We start from the raw sequence: 23,944 nt of genomic DNA, 5'->3' as shown, positions 1-23,944 counted from the left end.
TCTGGGTTTAATTCCCGATATCTTCCCAGAGTTTCTTTCTTCAGTAGGGAATCTGTAATGAGATATATGGTTCAAATGGCTCTGAGCACTATGGGACTTAACATCTGAGGTAATCAGTCCCCTAGAACTTAGAAATACTTAAACTTAACTAACCTAAGGACACCACACACATCCATGCCTGAGGCAGGATACGAACTTGCAACCGTAGCGGTCTCGCGGTTCCAAACTGTAGCGCCTAGAACCGCTCGGTCACACCAATGAGATATACTCAGCGTTGTGAGGCTAAACGAGAAGCTGCTTGAATAAAGAAGTTGCAGCACCATTAGGATTCATCTACCAGCAATAATGACTGGAGGGATTGGCAAAATGGAGTTCACATGTCCCACGATAATAAATCATTCCCTGTACTGCCTAACGCGCCAGTTGGACAGAATTTGGCACGATATCCCTCAGGAGGACGTCCAATAATCAATCAATCTCAATCCCTTTAACTTGTTCAATTTGTGAAGGTCTTTCTCTTAAATGCCTCATCCAATTTTCCTAAAATTATAACGTTTATCTGCACATTACATTACATCTACCGATTTTCGTCCCATTCGGGTAAGTCCTTCGCGGTTCGTTGCTCTTTCTTTTCTTCTTTTTTAGTTTTTATTTTTATTTTTATTTGCCTTAGAGTGTATCAAAGTTGCGGTTAAAATGCTCGTAGTTGTCTTTGTGCCCCACGCTGTTGGGTCACAGCCCGTCCGTGTTTAACTGCCGCGTGTCTTGGTACGTTCTGCTGGCGAGACGGGCCGAAGGCGAGTGGCCGCCTTGTGCCTGTTCGTGCATCCCGAGACGGACGCCGTTGAAATCCTAACGCAGTGCTCTTCATCGAGAGTCGAGGTCGGCCGACTCGTTTGCTCTGAACAAATTAGAGTGCTTAAAGCATGAGAGCCCGCCTGAATACTGTGTGTATGGAATAATGGAATACGACCTCTGTTCTATTGTGTTGGTTCTAACAGTGCTGGCAGAGGCTTTCGTATTGCGACGTCAGAGGTGAAATTCTTGGATCGTCGCTGCACGAACTGAAGCTAAATAGTTTTTCCATTACTGAAGAACTAAAGTTAGAGACTCGAAGGTGATCAGATATCGCCCTAGTACTAACCACAAGGGATGCCCGCCAGTGATCCGCCGCAGTTCCTGCGATGTCTAGGCGGGAGGCTTCCGAGAAACCAAAACCTTTTGGTTTCGAGGGAAGTTTGGTTGCAAAACTGAAACGGCTTTCCGCGGTAAATAGTTGGAGAGCCGGGGCTATCTGGCGTAAAGCGTCAAGCTACCCAGGGAGTATTCCTCTCGCAACCCGTCGCTACATATTGCATCTTTACTATACTCTCTTTTACTTTCGCTCTGGGCATTTTCATTGAATATGACCTCGTAAATTTCCTCATTTTGCACCGCCATTTTTTTTTTTTTTTTTTTTTTTTTTTTTTTTTTTGCGTTTCCACCTTTTGTCAGCCACTGCTACGGTTGCTCTTTGGAGTGTAAACAGAACCCTTGTTTCATCAACATTTATGAAAGTTTAAGCAGAAATTCACTAGATATACGTTCGGAGGAATGTATGCATCTCCAAGTGAAACTCGCTGCCCATAACCAGTCTGCATATTTGTAATGTCAGCAAACTTCTGTACTTGTAATCAAACGGGGGAAGGGCGGGGGGGGGGGGGGGGGGGGGGGCAGAGACAGGGACGACGCAAGTAGCGCCCTCAAGTTTCGCGGGACAGGCAGCAGGCAGCCACAGGTCAGCGACCTGGCGCCAGCACTTTCTCCGCGTGGCCTCCGCCGTAGAAAGCGAAGCCGCCAGCTAGCTGCGCGGCCTGCCGTGCCGCCTCCACGGCAGCGATAGCACGAGACCTTTACAGGGAAAGCAAAGCATCCGCACCATCTCCTTGGTGCAGTTGTGGGAGGTTCACGGCTTGGCGCGTTGGGCTAACAGCTGAATGCACGTGTACCAACTGAAATTGTCTTGAAATACGTAAAAGCAATAATCATATTAGTGCTGTATACAAGTCCACAAAATTTCTGCATTATGTATAACTCTTCTGAAATTAATTGAATTTAGTCCACATGTGACGAACAGTGACGCAAACAGCTGAAAAAACTTTCTTTTCCATCTCCAGACCACCTTCCATCTCTTCCTACCTTCTGCTAATCTTTTAGCTTCAGGACTCGTGGCACACGCAAGATTCTCATTTAATCTGCGTAACAAATTCCAGTCTATACTCGCCGCTACGATTTTATTGAGAGTGAGCTGAACATTTTCAAGTCATTGAAAAAGTTTTATTGACGTTAAGTTATTACATGATTATATGTAATTATAGGCGCTACAGTCTGGAATTGCGCGTCCGCTACGGTCGCAGGTTCGAATCCTGCCTCGGGCATGGATGGGTGTGCTATCCTTAGGTTGGTTAGGTTTAAGTAGTTCTGAGTTCTAGGGGACTGATGACCTCAGAAGTTAAGTCCCATAGTGCTCAAAGCCATTTGAACCATTTGATTATATTTACAGAAAGGGTAAATCAATAAGGTTTTTTGTGTCATTTTCACAAATGTACAATATGTGAACCGTTATCCCTATGGCACGTAGTCCACTTTGGCCCACACTCACCCACAAAGTCTCCGCATCGACATCAGTCACAGTTGCCCAGTTACGTTCGTCTTTACAAAGACATCGTGTTTCTGTAAACTTCTGTACTCACTCTAATCTTGTTAGGGATGGTCCTGAGTTTACGACTCACTGCAATTGTGGACTCGGTGTTGCAGAACTCCATCTCAGAAAACGCCTTCCCGGTTTGTCTGGAAGCTATGTTGCTGTAACCAAAAAAACTTCTTGAATTACTGCCCATACGTGTAATCATATAATAACTGAACTCAATACAAATGTTTTTTACTGTTACTTGAACATGTGTAGAACATTTGAATAACCCTGTATTTTATTCAAGCACACCATTCAGTGCTATGTTAGACATTCCAGTAATCCAACTTCTGGTACTGGTACTATTGTTTCAATAGCCTAACGAGAGAAGTCCGCAGTGGTTCAACAATGCCTCGATCGAACCTACTTTGTGCTTCCTCCATTTTTACTGAATTGAAAAATAGCTCCACGGCTGACGGTCTCATATCGACTCAAAGATGTGCAGTGATATTCCCTCCATCAACCACAGAATCACGTGCTCTCATGTTCTCCCTAGCAGCGTTTAAGCAGTTCACTTGCATTCCTCAGTAATTTATGAACAGATAACTAAAACAATGTTGCATGTATAAGAGCAGATTTTGTTGGAACTATATATGACTAACCCATTTGTCGCTTACTGTACAGCTCACATGAAGCTACAGGAATGCCAATAGTGTATTGAAATTTTTTGTTTCACAATAATTTGTGGCTACAGGTTACGGATCAGAGTTACCAAAGTAATGCAGTGTATTTAATCCACTTATTGCTGATAACGTATTGCATTCAATTACTGATTTTGAGCGGATGTTTTAATGAAATAAGTTAACGCACGTCACTGGTGTGCCTTACTCGAAATACTATTTGTACTTCCTTGGTATAATGTAATGCCCACATCCAATTCAAACTAAATTGCCACTTGACACTTTCGCACATCAACACTATATAAAGTAACTACTTTGACATTTGAAAAGTGCCACAAAGACAGTCAAAGATCTGATGTAACTAATATTTTTTGAAATTTAATTTTTGTGGAGTTGACAGCGTCAGCGTGTTTTGAAAATGAAAACGTAGGCTGTATTCTTTTATTATCTGTGCGATTGGTCAGTTTAAAGCTTTGGTAATTTTCAAGAACGTATCGTAAGCTACCAGCTTCATTTTACATTTTAGTACATCACTGATGCATGTAACAATATTTTTCACACAAACCACCAGAACCATAGAATAAAATATTATTCTCTTACAGCTAGCCTGGACTATTTCGTTAACATCTTGCTGACGTGGATAAAATACGTGATACAAACACTCAATCTTTCTGAAGGAAAGAAGATGTACAGGGTGTTTTAAAAAGTGTCACGTATTCCTACAGAAGGTTGGGAGGTCAAAACCAGAAAAAAATTCCAATAATTATTTGTGCAGAAATCAGTACCTGTAGAGATATGTGACAATCTGTCCTCCCATTTCCATCAGTCTGTTACGTAGAAGTAGACACTATAGGCATCGCTGCATCGTGACACGTCCTTCATCCCTTCTTCCCAGTGAATCACGCACTCTTTACAAATACACCTGGCTCCATTCGGATTGCGTTATATACATTGGCGACACGCTCTTCTAACGTCTGCACATTGCCGATAAACAGGTACTGCGTACCACTGACGTATGCGCAACTGGAGAAAGTTGACCTTCCAGCAAGAGTCAACGACTGTAGTTTATGCACGACGGGGCACCATCCCGTTTTCTATGGACCTTGCGACGGTTCTCACGACAACTTTTCATGGACGATGGATTGATCGAGGAGGTCCAGTGACATGACCTTCCAGTTCACCGGACCCAAATCCGTGAGATTTCTGGTTATGGGAGCATATAAGGTACTGGTGTATTACTATCCCATCGACAATATGCAGACGTTACAGGGGTACGTGACCTACGAATTTGACGCAGTCCGAATGGAACAGGGCGTCTTTGAAAGAGTGCGTGATTCACTGAGAAGAAGGGCGGCACGATGTGTCAGAATGCGCCATAGTCATACACAGCACTCCGCATCGCGTCCTGCTTAACAGACAGATGGGAATGAGGGTACAGACTGACGCATGTCTCAACCGGTATTTTCTTCCGGCCTGCCATTACTTGAACTTTTCTTCTAGTTCTGACAAATCCTAGCTCCTTTAGGCATATGTGACAGCTCTTTAAACATCCTGTATGATATAATAATCGTGGTATAATGTTAGGTACCTTGTTTTAAGCACAAAATATACAAGTCCAAATGATGACGAACTGGAACTACTTAAAATAATGTTTTCCCATCGCTATGGAGCACAACTTAAATTAGATTTTATTCTTTTTTTGCTTCTTTTGAAAAATCTTGGCCGTCTCACGACTATTACAACAACAACAACAAAATTTGAGTTCCTTTCTCATCTCGTCCTTTCTCTGCTAATCTGATCTAAAAAATACTGTATCAGATCCGAGGCAGGCCAAATTTTCTCTGTCAGTCTTGCGTTTATCATTTATGTTGAACGTCCCACTATCAAAGGCTTATTTCAACATTGGATCTACCATGATTATACTCAGTTTCGAAGTAGTGGCGAAGAGACAAATAAACAGACGTTTTATGCGAAGTATAAGTTGTTAAAATTTAATATCTCGGTAGCAATACCGCGTAAAAACGGCGAGGCAGCTATCATTCGAGAAATAAAAGATATGTCTTTTGTTGAAAGACATTTAAATATACACTGACGACTGCTGTCACTGAGACTGAAAGCAGCTTGGTGGCGTTGCAGAAGTGTGCCGTGGTAAGGAACGTACAGGTATATGAGCGCAGCAGAGATGAATAACTTATCATTCTAACGACTATATGGACTGTAGATGGGGAAATCCACTGACATAAGCGACTTTGGAAAAGGTAGATCGTTAGGGCCGGGCGCCTGGCAACGATATCTCGGAAACGACGAAGCTGGTCGGCTGTTCACGTGCTGCTGTCGTGAGCGTCTATAGAAAATGGTTGGAGGACACTGAAATCCACAAGATGTTGGACGTCTGCGCCTCATCACAGAACGTGGAGTTCCGGCGGTTGTCCGTCTGTAATGTGGGACAGGCGCTGATCTGTGGCGGATCTGACGACAAGGTACAATGCCTGCGCAAGCACAAGCGTATCGAAACACAACGTTCAGCATACGTTCTTGTACATGGGGCTTGGCAGCAGGCGGCCCCTAAGTGTTTCCATGTGGACCCAAAGAGCTCGTCAATTATAGCTGCAATGTGTACGGAATAATAGAGAGTAGATCGTGAATCAATAAATCTTGTTGCCTGGTAGGATGAATTGCGTTTCTTGTTATCCCAGGTCAATGGTCCTGCCCGGATACGCTGTCATCTACGCTAACCCCTGCTCGAAACGTGCACCGCGACTCGGAAGCAGGCCGTTCACGGCACTGTTATGGTGTGGCGGACATTCAACTGGGCTTACATGACAGTAGAAACTGAAGCCGGCATGACAGTTGTGGAATACGTGAACACTGTTGAAGACCACCTGCATCCTTTCATGGTACACGTCTTTCCCGGCGGTGATGGCAAGTTCCAGTGGATAACTGTCCGTGTTACAAGGCTAGAATCGTGCTACGGTGGTTTGAGGAGCATTATAGTGATATCACGTTTATGTTAGCCACCTAACGTGTCTAATCTGAAGCCGATGTAACACGTCTTGGTCGCTATCTGGTGGCAGCTCCGCAGCGACAAGCCACCACCTCGTAACTGTGTGATCTGTGCGTAAATATCCAATCCCACATACCTCCAGAAAACTATCGAGGACTTGTCGAATCAATGTCGCGTAGAATCGCTGCTGTTTTGCGTTCCGTTGCTATATCAAAATGATATTAAGCAGTTTGGTCGTAATGTTTGGGCCCATCAGTATATACAGTGACGGAAAAAAATCGCAACACCAATAAATAATTAATCTAGAGTAATGAAATTTCGTCAATACATTTGTCAAGGTAACATATTTAAGTGATTAACCGTGCAAGATCACAGGTTAATGTAAGTGCTAGGTAGACCACTGCAAATGAGGAATGTTGGCACGTTAATAGCCGGCGTAACCGCCAGAATGTTGAATACAAGTATGAAGTGCACGCTGTGAGTTGTACACGTGCCGGATGTCAGTTTGTTGGGTGAAGTTGCACTTGCTGTACTTGGCCGGTCAATACACGAACTGCCCGCATCTCGTGGTCGTGCGGTAGCGTTCTCGCTTCCCACGCCCGGGTTCCCGGGTTCGATTCCCGGCGGGGTCAGGGATTTTCTCTGCCTCGTGATGGCTGGGTGTTGTGTGCTGTCCTTAGGTTAGTTAGGTTTAAGTAGTTCTAAGTTCTAGGGGACTTATGACCACAGCAGTTGAGTCCCATAGTGCTCAGAGCCATTTGAACCAATACACGAACTGTTAATGCTGTTTCTGGATGACACTGGAATTGTCGTCCGATTATGTCCCATATGTGCTCTACTGGAGACAGATCTCGTCATCGAGCAGGCCAAGACAACATGTCGACACCCTGTAGAGCATTTTGGGTTACAACAGCGGTAATCGGGCGAGCGTTATCCAATTGGAAAACATCCCCTGGAATGTTGTTCATGAATGGTTGAACAACAGGTCGAATCACCAGACTGACGTACAGTCAGGGTGCGTGGGATCACCACGAGAGTGCTCCTGCTGTCATATAAAAACACAAGACTCTGCCATCCAATGACTCTCGCTTGATGACACCACCGACGTCGCGAACGAGGTCAGTGAAACGCAGTGCTCGGAGCTGTCCTTGAACTAACCGATTTCTAACAGTTCGTTGTGTCACTGCGGCGCCAACTGCTGCTCAAATTGCTGTTGCGGATGCAGTACGATGTGCCACAGCCATACGTTAAACACGATGGTGTTTCCTCTCGGTAGTGTCACGCGGTCGGGCAGAGCCTGGTCTTCTTGTGATCATACATTCTGGTGACCACCGCTACTAGCAATAATGTACAGTGGTTACATTCCTGCCAAGTCTTTCTGCAGTATCGCAGAAGGAACATCCAGCTTCTCGTATCGCTATTACATGATCTCGTTCAAACTCATTGAGATGTTGAAAATGGCGTCCTTGTCGTCACAAAGGCATTTTTGAATAACATCAAATCACCGTGATCAAAAAGAGGACTAACGCTCACGACCGTTACAGCGTGTATGTAAAAGAAACCTGCTTTGCTTCATCATAGTGGCGTTACTAGCGCCACTGTTATGCGAGTGGCGCGAAATTTAAATAGACATCATGTTTCATATGTAGAAACACGTCTACCAACTTTCGTTTATGTTGCCGTTTTTTCCGTCATTGTGTATCTATGAAAATACACTCCCGGAAATTGAAATAAGAACACCGTGAATTCATTGTCCCAGGAAGGGGAAACTTTATTGACACATTCCTGGGGTCAGATACGTCACATGATCACACTGACAGAACCACAGGCACATAGACACAGGCAACAGAGCATGCACAATGTCGGCACTAGTACAGTGTATATCCACCTTTCGCAGCAATGCAGGCTGCTATTCTCCCATGGAGACGATCGTAGAGATGCTGGATGTAGTCCTGTGGAACGGCTTGCCATGCCATTTCCACCTGGCGCCTCAGTTGGACCAGCGTTCGTGCTGGACGTGCAGACCGCGTGAGACGACGCTTCATCCAGTCCCAAACATGCTCAATTGGGGACAGATCCGGAGATCTTGCTGGCCAGGGTAGTTGACTTACACCTTCTAGAGCACGTTGGGTGGCACAGGATACATGCGGACGTGCATTGTCCTGTTGGAACAGCAAGTTCCCTTGCCGGTCTAGGAATGGTAGAACGATGGGTTCGATGACGGTTTGGATGTACCGTGCACTATTCAGTGTCCCCTCGACGATCACCAGTGGTGTACGGCCAGTGTAGGAGATCGCTCCCCACACCATGATGCCGGGTGTTGGCCCTGTGTGCCTCGGTCGTATGCAGTCCTGATTGTGGCGCTCACCTGCACGGCGCCAAACACGCATACGACCATCATTGGCACCAAGGCAGAAGCGACTCTCATCGCTGAAGACGACACGTCTCCGTTCGTCCCTCCATTCACGCCTGTCGCGACACCACTGGAGGCGGGCTGCACGATGTTGGGGCGTGAGCGGAAGACGGCCTAACGGTGTGTGGGACCGCAGCCCAGCTTCATGGAGACGGTTGCGAATGGTCCTCGCCGATACCCCAGGAGCCACAGTGTCCCTAATTTGCTGGGAAGTGGCGGTGCGGTCCCCTACGGCACTGCATAGGATCCTACGGTCTTGGCGTGCATCCGTGCGTCGCTGCGGTCCGGTCCCAGGTCGACGGGCACGTGCACCTTCCGCCGACCACTGGCGACAACATCGATGTACTGTGGAGACCTCACGCCCCACGTGTTGAGCAATTCGGCGGTACGTCCACCCGGCCTCCCGCATGCCCACTACACGCCCTCGCTCAAAGTCCGTCAACTGCACATACGGTTCACGTCCACACTGTCGCGGCATGCTACCAGTGTTAAAGACTGCGATGGAGCTCCGTATGCCACGGCAAACTGGCTGACACTGACGGCGGCGGTGCACAAATGCTGCGCAGCTAGCGCCATTCGACGGCCAACACTGCGGTTCCTGGTGTGTCCGCTGTGCCGTGAGTGTGATCATTGCTTGTACAGCCCTCTCGCAGTGTCCGGAGCAAGTATGGTGGGTCTGACACACCGGTGTCAATGTGTTCTTTTTTCCATTTCCAGGAGTGTATTAAAGCGGAAAGTTGCTAATGGAAGTCACGACGACGTTATGTCAGTCATTTTTGGAATAGAGGATGTAAAGGTGGTCGCCAGTTAGAATAGAAGTTACCCCAGGAAGAGGTTTCCAGGACATTGGTGGGAACGGTGCAAAAACAGTTCTGGGGGTATTACGGTTGTGAACCCCTACAAAGTATTAAAAAAATTATCTGTCTCTTTCTTTCTCTCCTGTGAAACTCTGTTGCAGATTTATAAGTGGGCTTCAGCCACTTCAGTTATTGTGGCGCCCACAAAACAAAATGTACAGGACATCACTGCATTAAACATGGAGTCCAACGTGAAGCAATGTTGCTTTTGTCGACTGATTAATTGCATTATATCACGAAATGTTTTGCATGTTTATACCTAATTCTATGATGGTATGCCATTGAAATAAAGGTAAATCTCACAATGCAAAGACTGCTTTAAAATAATGTTGCAACTGTGATAATTTGGAGTGGCACATATCCATGATGATGGCAAACTTTTGATTATCCGAGTGCATATTGCGTAAAACTGGTTCACGATACGTAGTGTTAGCAATTTGAACAGGGCCACATACATTTAACATAACGATAACGTTGGGACACGGAATCTTGCAAGAGACGGCCGACCACCGTTGTATGATAGTGTAGCACTGTAGTGGAGCTGAATAGGTCTCTTAAAAAAAGTCATATGGTCAGTGAAAAATCACTTACTCAAAGAGCTCTCTTGACGCGTCTCGTATTTATTTTCATAATCAGATATGCAAGAGCACAGAAAGTCACAGGATACGAGCGTTACTAAATGAACGTGTCACATAACTGACAAACCAGCAGCTTTAGCTGTCTGTCAGCTTATGTTACATGTACATTTATCAACGCTCGTATCCTGTAACCTTTTGCGCAGTTGGATACCTGATGATGGAAATAAATCCAAAACGCGTCGAGTGAGCTATTTGAGTAATAAAGTCATTTTTCAGAGCGTGTACGACTTTTTTGAGTGAGATATTCAGCTCCAATAGAGCACTATACAATAATTTTGTATAACGTTTGTATCGATCTTTCGCATCCGAGCAGCTAGCGAACTGGTGTTCCTTTATCTGCGACCACGTGGGATAGTTTCTCCGTAGATACGACCCATTCTAAACACCGTTGAAGTGTGCTGGAATTCAGGAAATCAAAGGTCTGCTGGGATAACAAGCTAGGATTTAGGTCTCTACGCGTCGATGGCAAGCTACTGTTGGAAATTACCTGCTCCAGTTGCTTTCGGTGACGTTTTCGAAAGAATGCTTCTGAAGAATGAACATATACCTGCACCACTTTGCATATCGTTTTCCACAATGTGTACAAAAGAACCAAACTCATCTAAGAGGCTATGTTCAAGCTATTCCACACAGACTGTGTCTCAAGTACCCAGAGCAAAGGCTAGCAGCGAGCACTGATGGTCAGGTGGCAGTGATAGTGAGCACACTGATTTGCAGCTAAGCCACTGGAGGAACCGGTGTGCGCATAAACCAATGTTACTTCGCAAGTGCGCGCTACAGTACGATACATTAATTATTACCAAAACATTTCCACTAATCCGTTCCAGAATATCTTACGTAACGCTCACAACTTACATACAGGATTGGTATAATCACTCAAGTACATCAGCCTTGCATGAAATAAGAGTATGTTATAGGATCACTCTCTCAAGCCGTGAACAATCGTCTCTTCGCCTAGAACACTCCCGTGGACATGCGAAACTTTTGCAAGCCAGTGCACCATCCCGAAATGTAATGTAATTCTGTCGTCTTCAGAATGGTGGCCCAGTGCTCTAAGTTTCTTCACCCCTACTGCACTGAGCACAATGGGATTACTGTCGCGGTGTTGATGTGATGAAAACCACTGTGAGTAACAGGTGGTAAACAAGCTTTAGTGAATCAGCTTGGTTTCCAAGAAGATTCCTGTGCCTTGTGGAGCAAACGTGGCTCTCGATAATGGTAAAAATTATTGCAGCCGTCCGGTTCACACTGAAAAAACATTTTACAGCGCCAGGTATCGGTGTGGACAACTGCGAAAAGCTGGCCCGTAAGCAGCGGCTCTGAACCAGTTTAGAAAGTTTTCCACCTTATTGCTCAATCTAAACGAATGAAACCAAGCATTCATTAACTTACCTCGCCTTATAGGCTTTTCGCTTCACTTCTTTCTCAACGTTCAGAGGACAGATGCTCATCACCAAAGTGTGGGTGATTGTGGGGAGGAGAAGTTTCGGTGAAACCTGCAACACTGAAGCACCTTGCACAAAGTAACAGGGGTCATAAATTCCCTACACGAGAATACCACAGTGATGGGAGAAACCTAATATTTGCCTGTAGTTTCTGGAAAGTGAAAATACGTGTGTCTCCAGTTCAATTTAGATTTTATTTTCCTGTGTCGGTATCTAAGGAAACTACATAGTTAATATTTTATGTACCCAGTGAAATGAGATGCCTGAGTACACCGCAAATATGATACCCTACGGTAACATCCACTGCTGCGTCTTAATGGTACCAACAAATTACTTCACGTCACATTTCAGTAGTTGCTAAGTACTCTGTGGAAGAGCATGGTTCAAGTGCATTAGTTTATTTGGTATGGATATCAGAGGAGAAACACGTTCAGTGATCGCTAGAGTCTGACATAAGATATACGCAAGCCTACGCACCTGCGAGGGGAGCAATCCACGTAATTCGAGTACCTACAAAAACTATCCCGATTGAAATGGATGGCTGCCTTTCTGTAACAAAATTTTAACGGTGAAAAAGCTTATGTACCAATGAGTAACATTCAGTTCATTCGTACTTGCTGTTTTCCATCTAAACAGGAATGAACCCACAATGCTTTACTTGAAAAAAAAAAAAAACAACAATTTCCACAATCTCTTGCTGTTCCTCAAGTGACCCTGAGCTCAACGTAACTGAGAAGACACATGACCTAATCTCCCGGAATAAGCGTTAGAAGTCGACGTTGTGAAATAGTAATAAGAATAACAATAATAATGATGGCAAAATTATCAATACTTTTATATGCACGCTATACTTGTTCTAAAATTAAATCTTCTCTATGTTGCAAAAAGCACTATTTGCAAACAGCTATTATAGCACAAAAAGGCCTGGTGTGCGAGAGAAATCGCTGTAAGTTAGAAAAAAAACCTAGGAGTTTTTTAGTTATTGTTTCTATGATACATACACTATGATGTATCAAGCGAGATCATAAAGTATTACTTCTAGCAATTTTTGGGGGGGAATGTTACTAAACAACACTAATATTTCTAACAGTGAAGTTCCTAAAATTGCGGTACTTACGTATGAGACACTTGCTGACTGTAAATAAAGGCTTATACAGTATAATACCAATTGCATTTTTTGTTTCAGCTCCATATGTCAAACAATGCCGGATGGGTGACCCGAAGATCATAGACTGCTTCATCGAGGCCTTGCACCACACGAGGCCGTATCTGGCGAAAGGTAAATGGAGAACATCATACGTTTCAAATAAACGCCGTCAGGAGCCACAGTAAGATCAAATTTTACATACGAATCTAAAACAACCATAATAAGGCAACCCCTTCTCCAAACGTGGAATGTAAACACCCAATTTATGCCTCTTTGGACACTAAAATATCTAACTTCCTTTGGTGCCGGGCGAGACTAGTACACTTCCAGTTTCTACTATTACCTAAGTAATTAAGTAACAGTTAAAAATAAATGTCGCAGATCTTGTATCAAAAAGTGATCGACTTGTAATATGTAACTTTCTAATCGACCTATGTCTTTTGGTAGTATAAACCAGACAGCGCATGGAGGAATGCGTCTGGAAGTTGCATGTGGCCTCCAACACATTACTCTGAACAATTTCATTTGATATACACTCCTGGAAATTGAAATAAGAACACCGTGAATTCATTGTCCCAGGAAGGGGAAACTTTATTGACACATTCCTGGGGTCAGATACGTCACATGATCACACTGACAGAACCACAGGCACATAGACACAGGCAACAGAGCATGCACAATGTCGGCACTAGTACAGTGTATATCCACCTTTCGCAGCAATGCAGGCTGCTATTCTCCCATGGAGACGATCGTAGAGATGCTGGATGTAGTCCTGTGGAACGGCTTGCCATGCCATTTCCACCTGGCGCCTCAGTTGGACCAGCGTTCGCGCTGGACGTGCAGACCGCGTGAGACGACGCTTCATCCAGTCCCAAACATGCTCAATGGGGGACAGATCCGGAGATCTTGCTGGCCAGGGTAGTTGACTTACACCTTCTAGAGCACGTTGGGTGGCACAGGATACATGCAGACGTGCATTGTCCTGTTGGAGCAGCAAGTTCCCTTGCCGGTCTAGGACTGGTAGAACGATGGGTTCGATGACGGTTTGGATGTACCGTGCACTATTCAGTGTCCCCTCGACGATCACCAGTGGTGTACGGCCAGTGTAGGAGATCGCTCCCCACACCCTGTGTGCCTCGGTCGTATGCAGTCCTGATTGTGGCGCTCACCTGCACGGCGCCAAACACACATACGACCATCATTGGCACCAAGGCAGAAGCGACTCTCATCGCTGAAGACGACACGTCTCCGTTCGTCCCTCCATTCACGCCTGTCGCGACACCACTGGAGGCGGGCTGAACGATGTTGGGGCGTGAGCGGAAGACGGCCTAACGGTGTGCGGGACCGTAGCCCTGCTTCATGGAGACGGTTGCGAATGGTCCCCGCCGATACCCCAGGAGCAACAGTGTCCCTAATTTGCTGGGAAGTGGCGGTGCGGTCCTCTACGGCACTGCGTAGGATCCTACGGTCTTGGCGTGCATCCGTGCGTCGCTGCGGTCCGGTCCCAGGTCGACGGGCACGTGCACCTTCCACCGACCACTGGCGACAACATCGATGTACTGTGGAGACCTCACGCCCCACGTGTTGAGCAATTCGGCGGTACGTCCACCCGGCCTCCCGCATGCCCACTATACGCCCTCGCTCAAAGTCCGTCAACTGCACATACGGTTCACGTCCACGCTGTCGCGGCATGCTACCAGTGTTAAAGACTGCGATGGAGCTCCGTATGCCACGGCAAACTGGCTGACACTGACGGCGGCGGTGCACAAATGTTGCGCAGCTTGCGCCATTCGACGGCCAACACCGCGGTTCCTGGTGTGTCCGCTGTGCCGTGCGTGTGATCATTGCTTGTACAGCCCTCTCGCAGTGTCCGGAGCAAGTATGGTGGGTCTGACACACCGGTGTCAATGTGTTCTTTTTTCCATTTCCAGGAGTGTACTTGTGTAAGTGTGCCAATCAGAAACCGATAAACAGAAAATATGTTGAAACTGGCTCAAAGTTTCCAGGTGTAAATGAAACTGTTGATTTTGCATTACGCTCTAAGTGACAGATGTTTGCAGTCAACAGATCTCTGAGTTTGAAATCGGACGAATAGGGGTGTATCAAGGACAATTTTAACATCCTTTCTGACTGACTGACTGACGTGCAGGAGGCTACATGTGTGAAATTGGTAGGACTTACAATAAACTTTCTTGAGACTGAGAAGCTTAAGTGCAGGAATCACAATGGTTTTAGAAGGCATCGTTCGTGCGAAACTCGGCTTGCCCTTTTCTCACATGATATACTGCGGACTATCGATGAAGGGCAACGACTTCTGAAAAGCATTTGACATGGTGACCCATTGCAGGCTATTAACGAAGGTATATGGAATAAGTTCATACATATGTGAGTGCCTCGAAGGCTTCATAAGTAATGGAATCCAGTATGTTGTCCTCGACGGCGAGTGTTCATTGGAGACAAGGATATCGTCAGGAGTGCGCCAGGGAAGTGTGATAGGACCGCTTTTGTTCTGTGTATACATAAATGATTTGGCGGACGGTGGGCAGTAATCTGCAGCTGTTTCCTGATGATGCCGTGGTGTACGGTAAGGTTTCGAAGTTGAGTAACTGTAGGAAGATACAGGGCGACTTAGACAAAATTTCCAGTTGGTGTGATGAATGGCAGTTAGCCCTAAATGTGGAAAAATGTACGTTAACGCGGATGAATAGGAAGAAGAAATCTGTAATATTTGGATAGAGTATTAGTAGTGTCCTGCTGGTGCGACATATTCTTGACTACTGCTCGATTGTTTGGAATCCGTACCAGGTCGAATTGAAGGTGAAGGAAGGCATTGAAGCAGTTCAGAGGCGGGCTGCTATATTTGTTACCGGTACGTTTGAACAACGCGTAAGTCTAACGGAGATGCTTCGGGAAGTGAAATGGGAAGGGGACGTTCTTCGCGAGAAACACTGGTGAGAAAATTTAGAGAACCGATATTTGAAGCTGACTGCCAAACGATTCGACTGCCGCCAACATAATTGCGCATAACGACCACGAAGATAAGATACAAGAAATTAGGGCTCATACGGAGGCATATAGACAGTCGTTTTCCCCTCTGTCTATTTGTGAGAGGAACAGGAAAGGAAATGATTAGCAGTGGTACAGAGCCACGTACCGTGCGGTGGCTTGCAGAGTATCTATGTAGATATAGATGTAGATATTTCAGTTCCATCGCTGACCGACATGTTTCTACAGAACGTTATCACAAGGGGTGACTCTTGAGTCATCATTTCCATTGCGAGCACGACAGGTAGCACCACTGTCACAGTGCATAACTAAATCACATTTGGTTTGGACAAACGTCTAATGAGGTGTGGCACCAGTGCTTCAATGGATTGAAGAAAAAAGCCTCTGCTGCTAGTTTTACAAAGGCTGATAAAAGGATAATGTGCCATTTGTGGAACATAGCGAACAATAAGTTTAATAAGTAATGGTTGCAAAATACCGGTAAGGTTTATTTACAGAAACTGATAGAAAGTGACCTCTCGGAAGATCAGTTTGTGTTAAGGGGAAATGTAGAAACGCGTGAGGCCATAGTGACCTTAAGACTACCTTAGAACATAGGCTGAAGAAAGGTAAACCTATGTTTACAACATTTTGAGATTCAGAAGTAGTTTTTGACCATGTTGTGCAGAGTTAAGTCTTTGAAATTCTGAAGGTAGCATGGATAAAATACTTAAATGTTGTACAGAAATCAAACTGCACTTGCAAGATTCGAAGGGCATGAAAGGGGAGCAGAAGTTGGAAAGAGAGTGAGACGGGGTTACAGCGTCTCCTCGATGTTATTCTGTGTCTGCAATCAGCAAGCAATAAGGAAAAATAAGGAGAAATTTCAGACGAGACAGATAAGAGAGAAGAAATAAAAACTTTGCCGTATGCCGATAACATTGTAATTGTCACAGGTGACAAAGGCCTTGGAAGAGCAGTTGAGCCTAATCAACAGTGTCTTGACAAGAGCTTATGAGATGATCATCAACAAAAGTAAAACAAGGGTAGTGCAATGTTGTAGAAATAAATCAAGTGATGGTGACAGGATTAGCTTAGCAAATAAGACACTAAAAACAGTAGTTGAGTTTTTCTATTTTGGTAGCAAAATAATGGGTGGACTGCAATCTCAAAGGGTGCATGGCAAATACAGGACGCGCTTGGATCAAGGAGCAGTCGGAATTGTAGTTGTAAATTGTTGTAGTTGTGCTGCGAAAGTCCCTGAGCTTCAAGCGCTAATAGAAAGCACAGAAGCTGAAATCCTTATAGGTACAGAAAGCTGGCTAAAGCCTGAAATAAGTTCTGCAGAATTTTTACGAAGTCTCAGACGGTGTTCAGGAAAGATAGATTAGGCAGAATTGGTGGTGGAGTGTTTGTGTCTGTCAGTAGTGGTTTATCTTGTAGTGAAGTCGAAGTAGATACTCCGTGCGAATTGGTATGGGTGGAGGTTATGCTTAACAGCCGAACTAAGTTAATAATTGACTCCTTCTACCGACACCCAGACACCGATGATATAGTTGCTGAACAGTTCAGGGAAAATTTGAGTCTCGTAACAAATAAATACCCCACTCATACGGTTATAGTTGGTGGGGACTTCAACCATCCCTCGATATGTTGGCAAAAATACTTGTTCAAAACCGATGGTAGACAGAAAACATCTTCCGAGATTGTCCTAAATGCTGTCTCCGAAAATTATTTCGAGCAGTTAGTCCACGAACCCACGCGAATTGTAAATGGTTGCGAAAACACACTTGACCTCTTAGCCACAAACAATCCAGAGCTAATAGAGAGCATCATGACTGATACAGGGATTAGTGATCACAAGGTCGTTGTAGCTAGGCTCAATACCGTTTCTTTGAAATCCACCAGAAATAAAAGCAAAATAATTTTATTTAAAAAAGCGGATGAAGTGTCACTAGAAGCCTTCCTAAGAGACAATCTCCATTCCTTCCGAACTGACTATGCAAATGTAGACGAGATATAGCTCAAATTCAAAGATATAGTAGCAGTAGCAATTGAGAGATTCATACCTCATAAATTGGTAACAGAAGGAACTGATCCCCCATGGTACACAAAACAGGTCCGAACGCTGTTGCAGAGGCAACGAAAAAAGGATGCGAAGTTCAGGAAAACGCGAAATCCTGAAGATTGGCTAAAATTTACAGACGCGCGAAATTTGGCACGGACTTCAATGCGAGATGCCTTTAATAGGTTCCACAACGAAACATTGTCTCTAAATTTGATGGAAAATCCGAAGAAATTCTGGTCGTATGTAAAGTACACAAGCGGCAACACGCAGTCAATACCATCGCTGCCCAGTGCCGATGGTACTGTTACCGACGACTGTGCCACTAAAGCGGAGTTATTGAACGCAGTTTTCCGAAATTCCTTCACCAGGGAAGACGAATGGAATATTCCAGAATTTGAAACACGAACAGCTGCTTTCATGTGTTTCTTACCTTAGGGGTTGCGAAGCAACTCAAATCGTTTGATACGGGCAAGTCTTGAGGTCCAGATTGTATACCGATTAGGTTCCTATCAGATTACGCTGATACAATAGCTCCCTACTTAGCAATCATATGCAACCGCTCGCTCACCGATAGATCTGTACCTACAGATTGGAAAATTGCGCAGGTCGCACCAGTGTTTAAGAAGGGCAGTAGGAGTAATCCATCGAACTACAGACCTATATCATTGACTTCGGTTTGCAGTAGAGTTTTGGAGCATATACTGTATTCAAACATTGTGAATCACCTCGAAGGGAACGATCTATGGATACGTAATCAGCATGGTTTCAGAAAACATCGTTCTTGTGCAACGCAGTTAGCTCTTTATTCGCACGAAGTAATGGCCGCTATCGACAGGGGATCTCAAGTTGATTCCGTATTTCTAGATTTCCGGAAAGCTTTTGACACCGTTCCTCACAAGCGAATTCTAATCAAGCTGCGGGCCTATGGGGTATCCTCTCAGTTGTGCGACTGGATTCGTGATTTCCTGTCAGGAAGGTCGCAGTTCGTAGTAATAGACGGAAAATCATCGAGTAAAACTGAAGTGATATCAGGTGTTCCCCAGGGAAGCGTCCTGGGACCTCTGCTGTTCCTGATCTATATAAGTGACCTGGGTGACAGTCTGAGCAGTTCTCTTAGCTTGTTCGCAGATGATGCTGCAATTTACCGTCTAGTATGGTCATCTGAAGACGGGTATCAGTTGCAAAGCGATTTAGAAAAGATTGCTGTATGGTGTGGCAGCTGGCAGTTGACGCTAAATAACGAAAAGTGTGAGGTGATCCACATGAGTTCCAAAAGAAATCCGTTGTAATTCGATTACTCGATAAATAGTACAATTCTCAAGGTTGTTAATTCAACTAAGTGCCTGGGAGTAAAAATTACGAACAACTTCAGTTGGAAAGACCACAGAGATGATATTGTGGGGAAGGCGAGCCAAAGGTTGCGTTTCATTGGCAGGACACTTAGAAGATGCAACAAGTCCACTAAAGAGACAGCTTACACTACACTCGTTCATCCTCTGTTGGAATATTGCTGCGCGGTGTGGGATCCTTACCAGATGGGATTGACGGAGGACATCGAAAGGGTGCAAAAAAGGGCAGCTCGTTTTGTATTATCACGTAATAAGGGAGAGAGTGTGGCAGATATGATACGCGAGTTGGGATGGACGTCATTAAAGCAAAGACGTTTTTCGTCGCGGCGAGATCTACTTACGAAGTTTCAGTCACCAACTTTCTCTTCCGAATGCGAAAATATTTTGTTGAGCCCAACCTACATAGGTAGGAATGATCATCAAAATAAAATAAGAGAAATCAGAGCTATAACAGAAAGGTTTAGGTGCTCGTTTTTCCCGCGCGCTGTTCGGGAGTGGAATAGTAGGGAGATAGTATTTTTCTGGTTCGATGAACCCTCTGCCAAGCACTTAAATGTGAACTGCAGAGTAATCATGTAGATGTAGATGTAACTGACTTGTCCGAAGTACAGCGGATATAAAACGCAAACTGGCAATATTGAGAAAATAATTACTGATGATGATAAATTTGTTAAGGCCAAATATAAATTTAAATCTGATATAAATTTAAGTTCTAGGAAATCTTTTTTGGTGGTATTTGCCTGGAGTACAGCCTCGCACAGAGGTCAAATACGGGCGATAATTAGTTCATTCAAGAAGAGAATAGAAACTTTGGAAATGTGGAACTACAAAAGAACATTGAAAGTTAGATGGGTACATCGGATAATTAATGAGGAGGCACTAAATCGAAGTACGGAAAAATCTACCCTTACGAATGAAGTAGACGCAGCGCTTAATGAAACTGCAACGGCAATTGCTGGATGTCTAAAACCAACTCCTGTTTTGATAAATGGTACTGCATGGCAGACAATACCTCACCTGTGAATCGTTGCAAAGTAGCCACAATGCTAAAAGAAAAAAGTCGAAGAAAATGAGTTACACCTTGTGCATGGACATGATACTCTATGATCCACGTTAAAATGTAGGAATACCATTTTACAGTCAACATCTGAACCAAATATTCCATCAGGAAAGCCAACGAAAAACTGTGGGAAGTCAAAGTGAGTCATCTTAAAGCAAGGGTAAAGCCATCAGAATGCATATCAGCCAGATACCACTTGGACTGGACGTGGATATTAGTGAACAAATTTCGAATGGGTGTTGGGAAATCTAAGGACAGTATAGTGAAGTAGGGGATTTTAAAAAAGACCAGCGCGTTGTTATACAGAAAAGGAAACATTTGTGTCAGTATTCATGTTTTCCTGAGTCTTGCAGCGAAGAGGAGTTGTTCAAGGCACAAGAGAATGCTGCAGCAGTTGCTCATTTCTGGGAAAATATTGATTTCAGCTTTATTAGTAAATACGGGAGGCGTTCAATAAGCAATGCAATACGAGGGGCATTTGAAAAGTCCGTGCAAAGTCCGAGAGATGGCACCACCGGTGCGTATCGAGGACTTGTTTAGTTAGTAGCATCTTTAGAAAGAACGCACACCAAGTTTCAGCCATATTGGTCTATTTCTTTGTGTTTGGACTTGAAGCGTCGTTTCGTCACTGTGGATGAAACATGCATACATTAATATACGCCTGAGACCAAACAACTATCTAAACAATGGGTTACCAAGGGAGAATCTGCACCAAAAAAGGCGAAGACCATTCCTTCGGCCGGAAAGGTTATGGCTACTGTCTTTTGAGATTCGCAAGGGATAATCGTCATCGACTATCTGGAAAAGGGTGAAACTATTACAGATGCATGTTATTCATTGTTATTGAACCGTTTGAAAACCGAGCTGCAAGAAAAACGCCGGCGATTGGACCGCAAAAAAGTCCTTTTCGATCACGACAATGCACCGGTACACACCTCAGCAGCTTAGTCGCAAATGTAACGCAAACAGGATTCCAACTCGTTTCACATCCCCGCTGCTCTCCAGACTTAGCTCCCTCGGACGACTATTTGTTCCCTAATTTGAAGAAATGGCTGGTGGGACAAAGATTTTATTGAAACGAGGAGGTGATTGCAGCAAGTAATAGGTATTTTGCACACTTGGACGATTCCTATTATTCGGAAGGGATCAACAAATTAGAACAGCGATGGACGAAGTGTGTAAGTCTAAAAGGAGACTAATTCGAAAAATAAAAAAAATGGTTTACCCCAAACACGTAAGTAGTTTTTGTTTTTGCATGGACTTTTCAAACGCCCCTCGTACATTTCCTTCCTCGGCTAGTTTTGGCTCAAAGAACTCGGAATTTGTTGTGAGATATCGTGGAATATTCCCACTTCAGCAACTGTAGCATCATGTAGCCTACAAAATGGTGTCTGCAACAAAGGTGCCTTCCAAGCAGAAAGGTATCATTCACTTTCTTTTGGCGGAAAAAGAGATCATTGCAGATATTCATAGCTGCTTGCTCAGTGTCAACGTAGACATGGCAGTGAGCAAAAGCACGATGAGTCGTCGGGCGATGCGTCTCTTACCAACTCAAGATGGTCGCGCAGACCTGTCCGACCTCCAGAGTGCCGGCCGGTCGCACACGGCTGTGACTTCCACAACGTTGGAACGTGCGGACACTAATTCGAGGTGATCGACGGATCACAATCAAACACCTCGTCTGCACAAATGGACGTCTGTTGTTAGTGCTGATACACTCGTCATCCAATTGGGCTACTCAAAGGTGTGTGTACGATCTTCCGACTTCCACTGTCTGGCCTAATGAAGGATGCACTCCGTGACAAGCAGTACGTGGATGAGGGAGAGGATATTGATGCATCACAGCGTTGGCTCCGACGTTTGCATTTAGAGTCGTACCATGTGTGCATATAAGACCTCCCATAAAGCTCGCATAAGGCCGTCACATTGAACGGAGACTATGTTGAAAAATAGGATTTTGTAGCCAAACGAGTGGGAAATAATACGGTGTATTTGAATCCTGCATAAACCCAGCCGCTTTCAGAAAAAAATGTGTTGCATTGTGCCCATCGTATATGTATAAATTCATTCCATTTCCATACCTGACATTTGTCTTGATATACGAACACAATTCACAGAAAGTTTAGGACGTTTTCATTGCGCACGAATGTCGAGGGTCAAACTCCAGGCCATCTGTCTTCTAAGCCTACTGTGAAAGGACAAGTGAAACCGACATTACTCGCAGTCTTCATTACGTGAGTGAGCTTCCTGCAGGGTCTCCTCCTGAGAGATGTCGACACGTCACTCGCAGATGCAGGCGCGCAGGGGGCAACGACTCCCCCTGCAGCAGCGCACTGCTCTTACCTTACGCAACGCCGTTTTATGTAACTGCTGACCACCGCGGCTTGCAAGCATATAAAAACGCTTCAGCTCAGCGGCACAGTGAAAGCACGTGTTAGCTGTTTTGCAGACTACTGCAAAACGAAATGCTGACCTTTTGCAGCGCAACATACTTACCGCACTGAATGTATCCATATTTGGCTTTGCTCTGAGAACGGGTACGACCTGTACTTATTAAATACCTGTAGAGGCAGGAAGTTCACGATTAGAACCGCACAGAGAGATCAAGTTCCGGCCGCTTCCACTTCCTGCTCTTGTTGATCTTCGCCATCTAAGACAACACTTCGGCTTTCACTTTCGACTCTGATGTAATCGTTATTTCGTCGAGTCGCTAACAAAAGATCGTAAGAAGTGCAAATGCGGATACTGAAGGGCTATGGCTAAGAATGTTTTATGAGTACTTCAAAATTCGTGTTATATCAATTAAGTTCACTACATACACTAAAACTCTTTGAAATTCTATTCCATTAGCGATAGAGTGACTGGCCGCAGTTTTTTACTCGAAGCGCAAATGTAGAAATATTTCGACTATTCCATAAAACGGTCTACTCTGGTAGCTCATCTAGACGATATGCATGTTTCTCTTGTTCTTTTAATCAGTATATCATTTGATTCTTCCACACCACAGTTTCACAAATTTAAATTCACCTCAAAGACTACTCCACAAATCATTTTCAGATTTCTATTTAATTAAATAAAACATCATACGAGGAGCGCTCAATTTTCCGAAAGCAGGTTGGTTTTAATCAGGATTGCAACACACCATGGTGTTCCTCAATCTTCTGTCTACAAACCCGTATTTTTAAACGTAATCTGTGTTCAATTCGACGCCCCTGCGACACCTTACTGGGAGGATCTGTGTACTCTCATGGTACCACTCTACTGGCCGACGTTGGAGGCAACATCTTGCTGCATCAAACTTCCTCATCATGCATGTACTGCTTCTCGCAGAGTGCGTCTTTCACTGGGCCAAACAGATGGAAGGCGAAAGGCGCAAGGTCCGGACGATAGGGTGGATGAGGTAGAAGAGGAAAATGAAGTTTTGTGAGTTCCTCTCGGGGGCGCAGACTTGTGTGGGGCTTCGTTGGCATGGGGAAGGAGACGTTCATTTGCATTTTTGTGGTGACGAACACGATGAAGTCGTTTCTTCAGTTTCGTGAGGGTAGCACAATACACTTCAGAGTTGATCGTTGCATTATGAGGGAGGACATTAAAGAGAACAATCCCTTCAGAGTCCCAGAGGAAGATTGC

The 23,944-nt window shown here is 44.7% G+C and overlaps 1 protein-coding gene across 1 annotated transcript in view; it reads left to right on the top strand.

Moving 5' to 3' along the window:
* Positions 1–23,944, top strand: part of LOC124777418 (circadian clock-controlled protein daywake) — a 92,723-nt gene that overhangs the window by 35,522 nt on the left and 33,257 nt on the right. The window contains exon 3 of the mRNA XM_047252814.1: positions 12,892–12,984. Within this exon, the coding sequence (XP_047108770.1) occupies positions 12,892–12,984 (93 nt within the window). The remainder of the gene's footprint in view (positions 1–12,891; positions 12,985–23,944) is intronic.

This window comes from Schistocerca piceifrons, chromosome 2 (assembly GCF_021461385.2).
Source record: "Schistocerca piceifrons isolate TAMUIC-IGC-003096 chromosome 2, iqSchPice1.1, whole genome shotgun sequence".
NCBI lineage: Eukaryota > Metazoa > Arthropoda > Insecta > Orthoptera > Acrididae > Schistocerca > Schistocerca piceifrons.
Note: the sequence above shows the minus strand (reverse complement) of the source record. Positions and strands in the feature narration are given on the sequence as shown.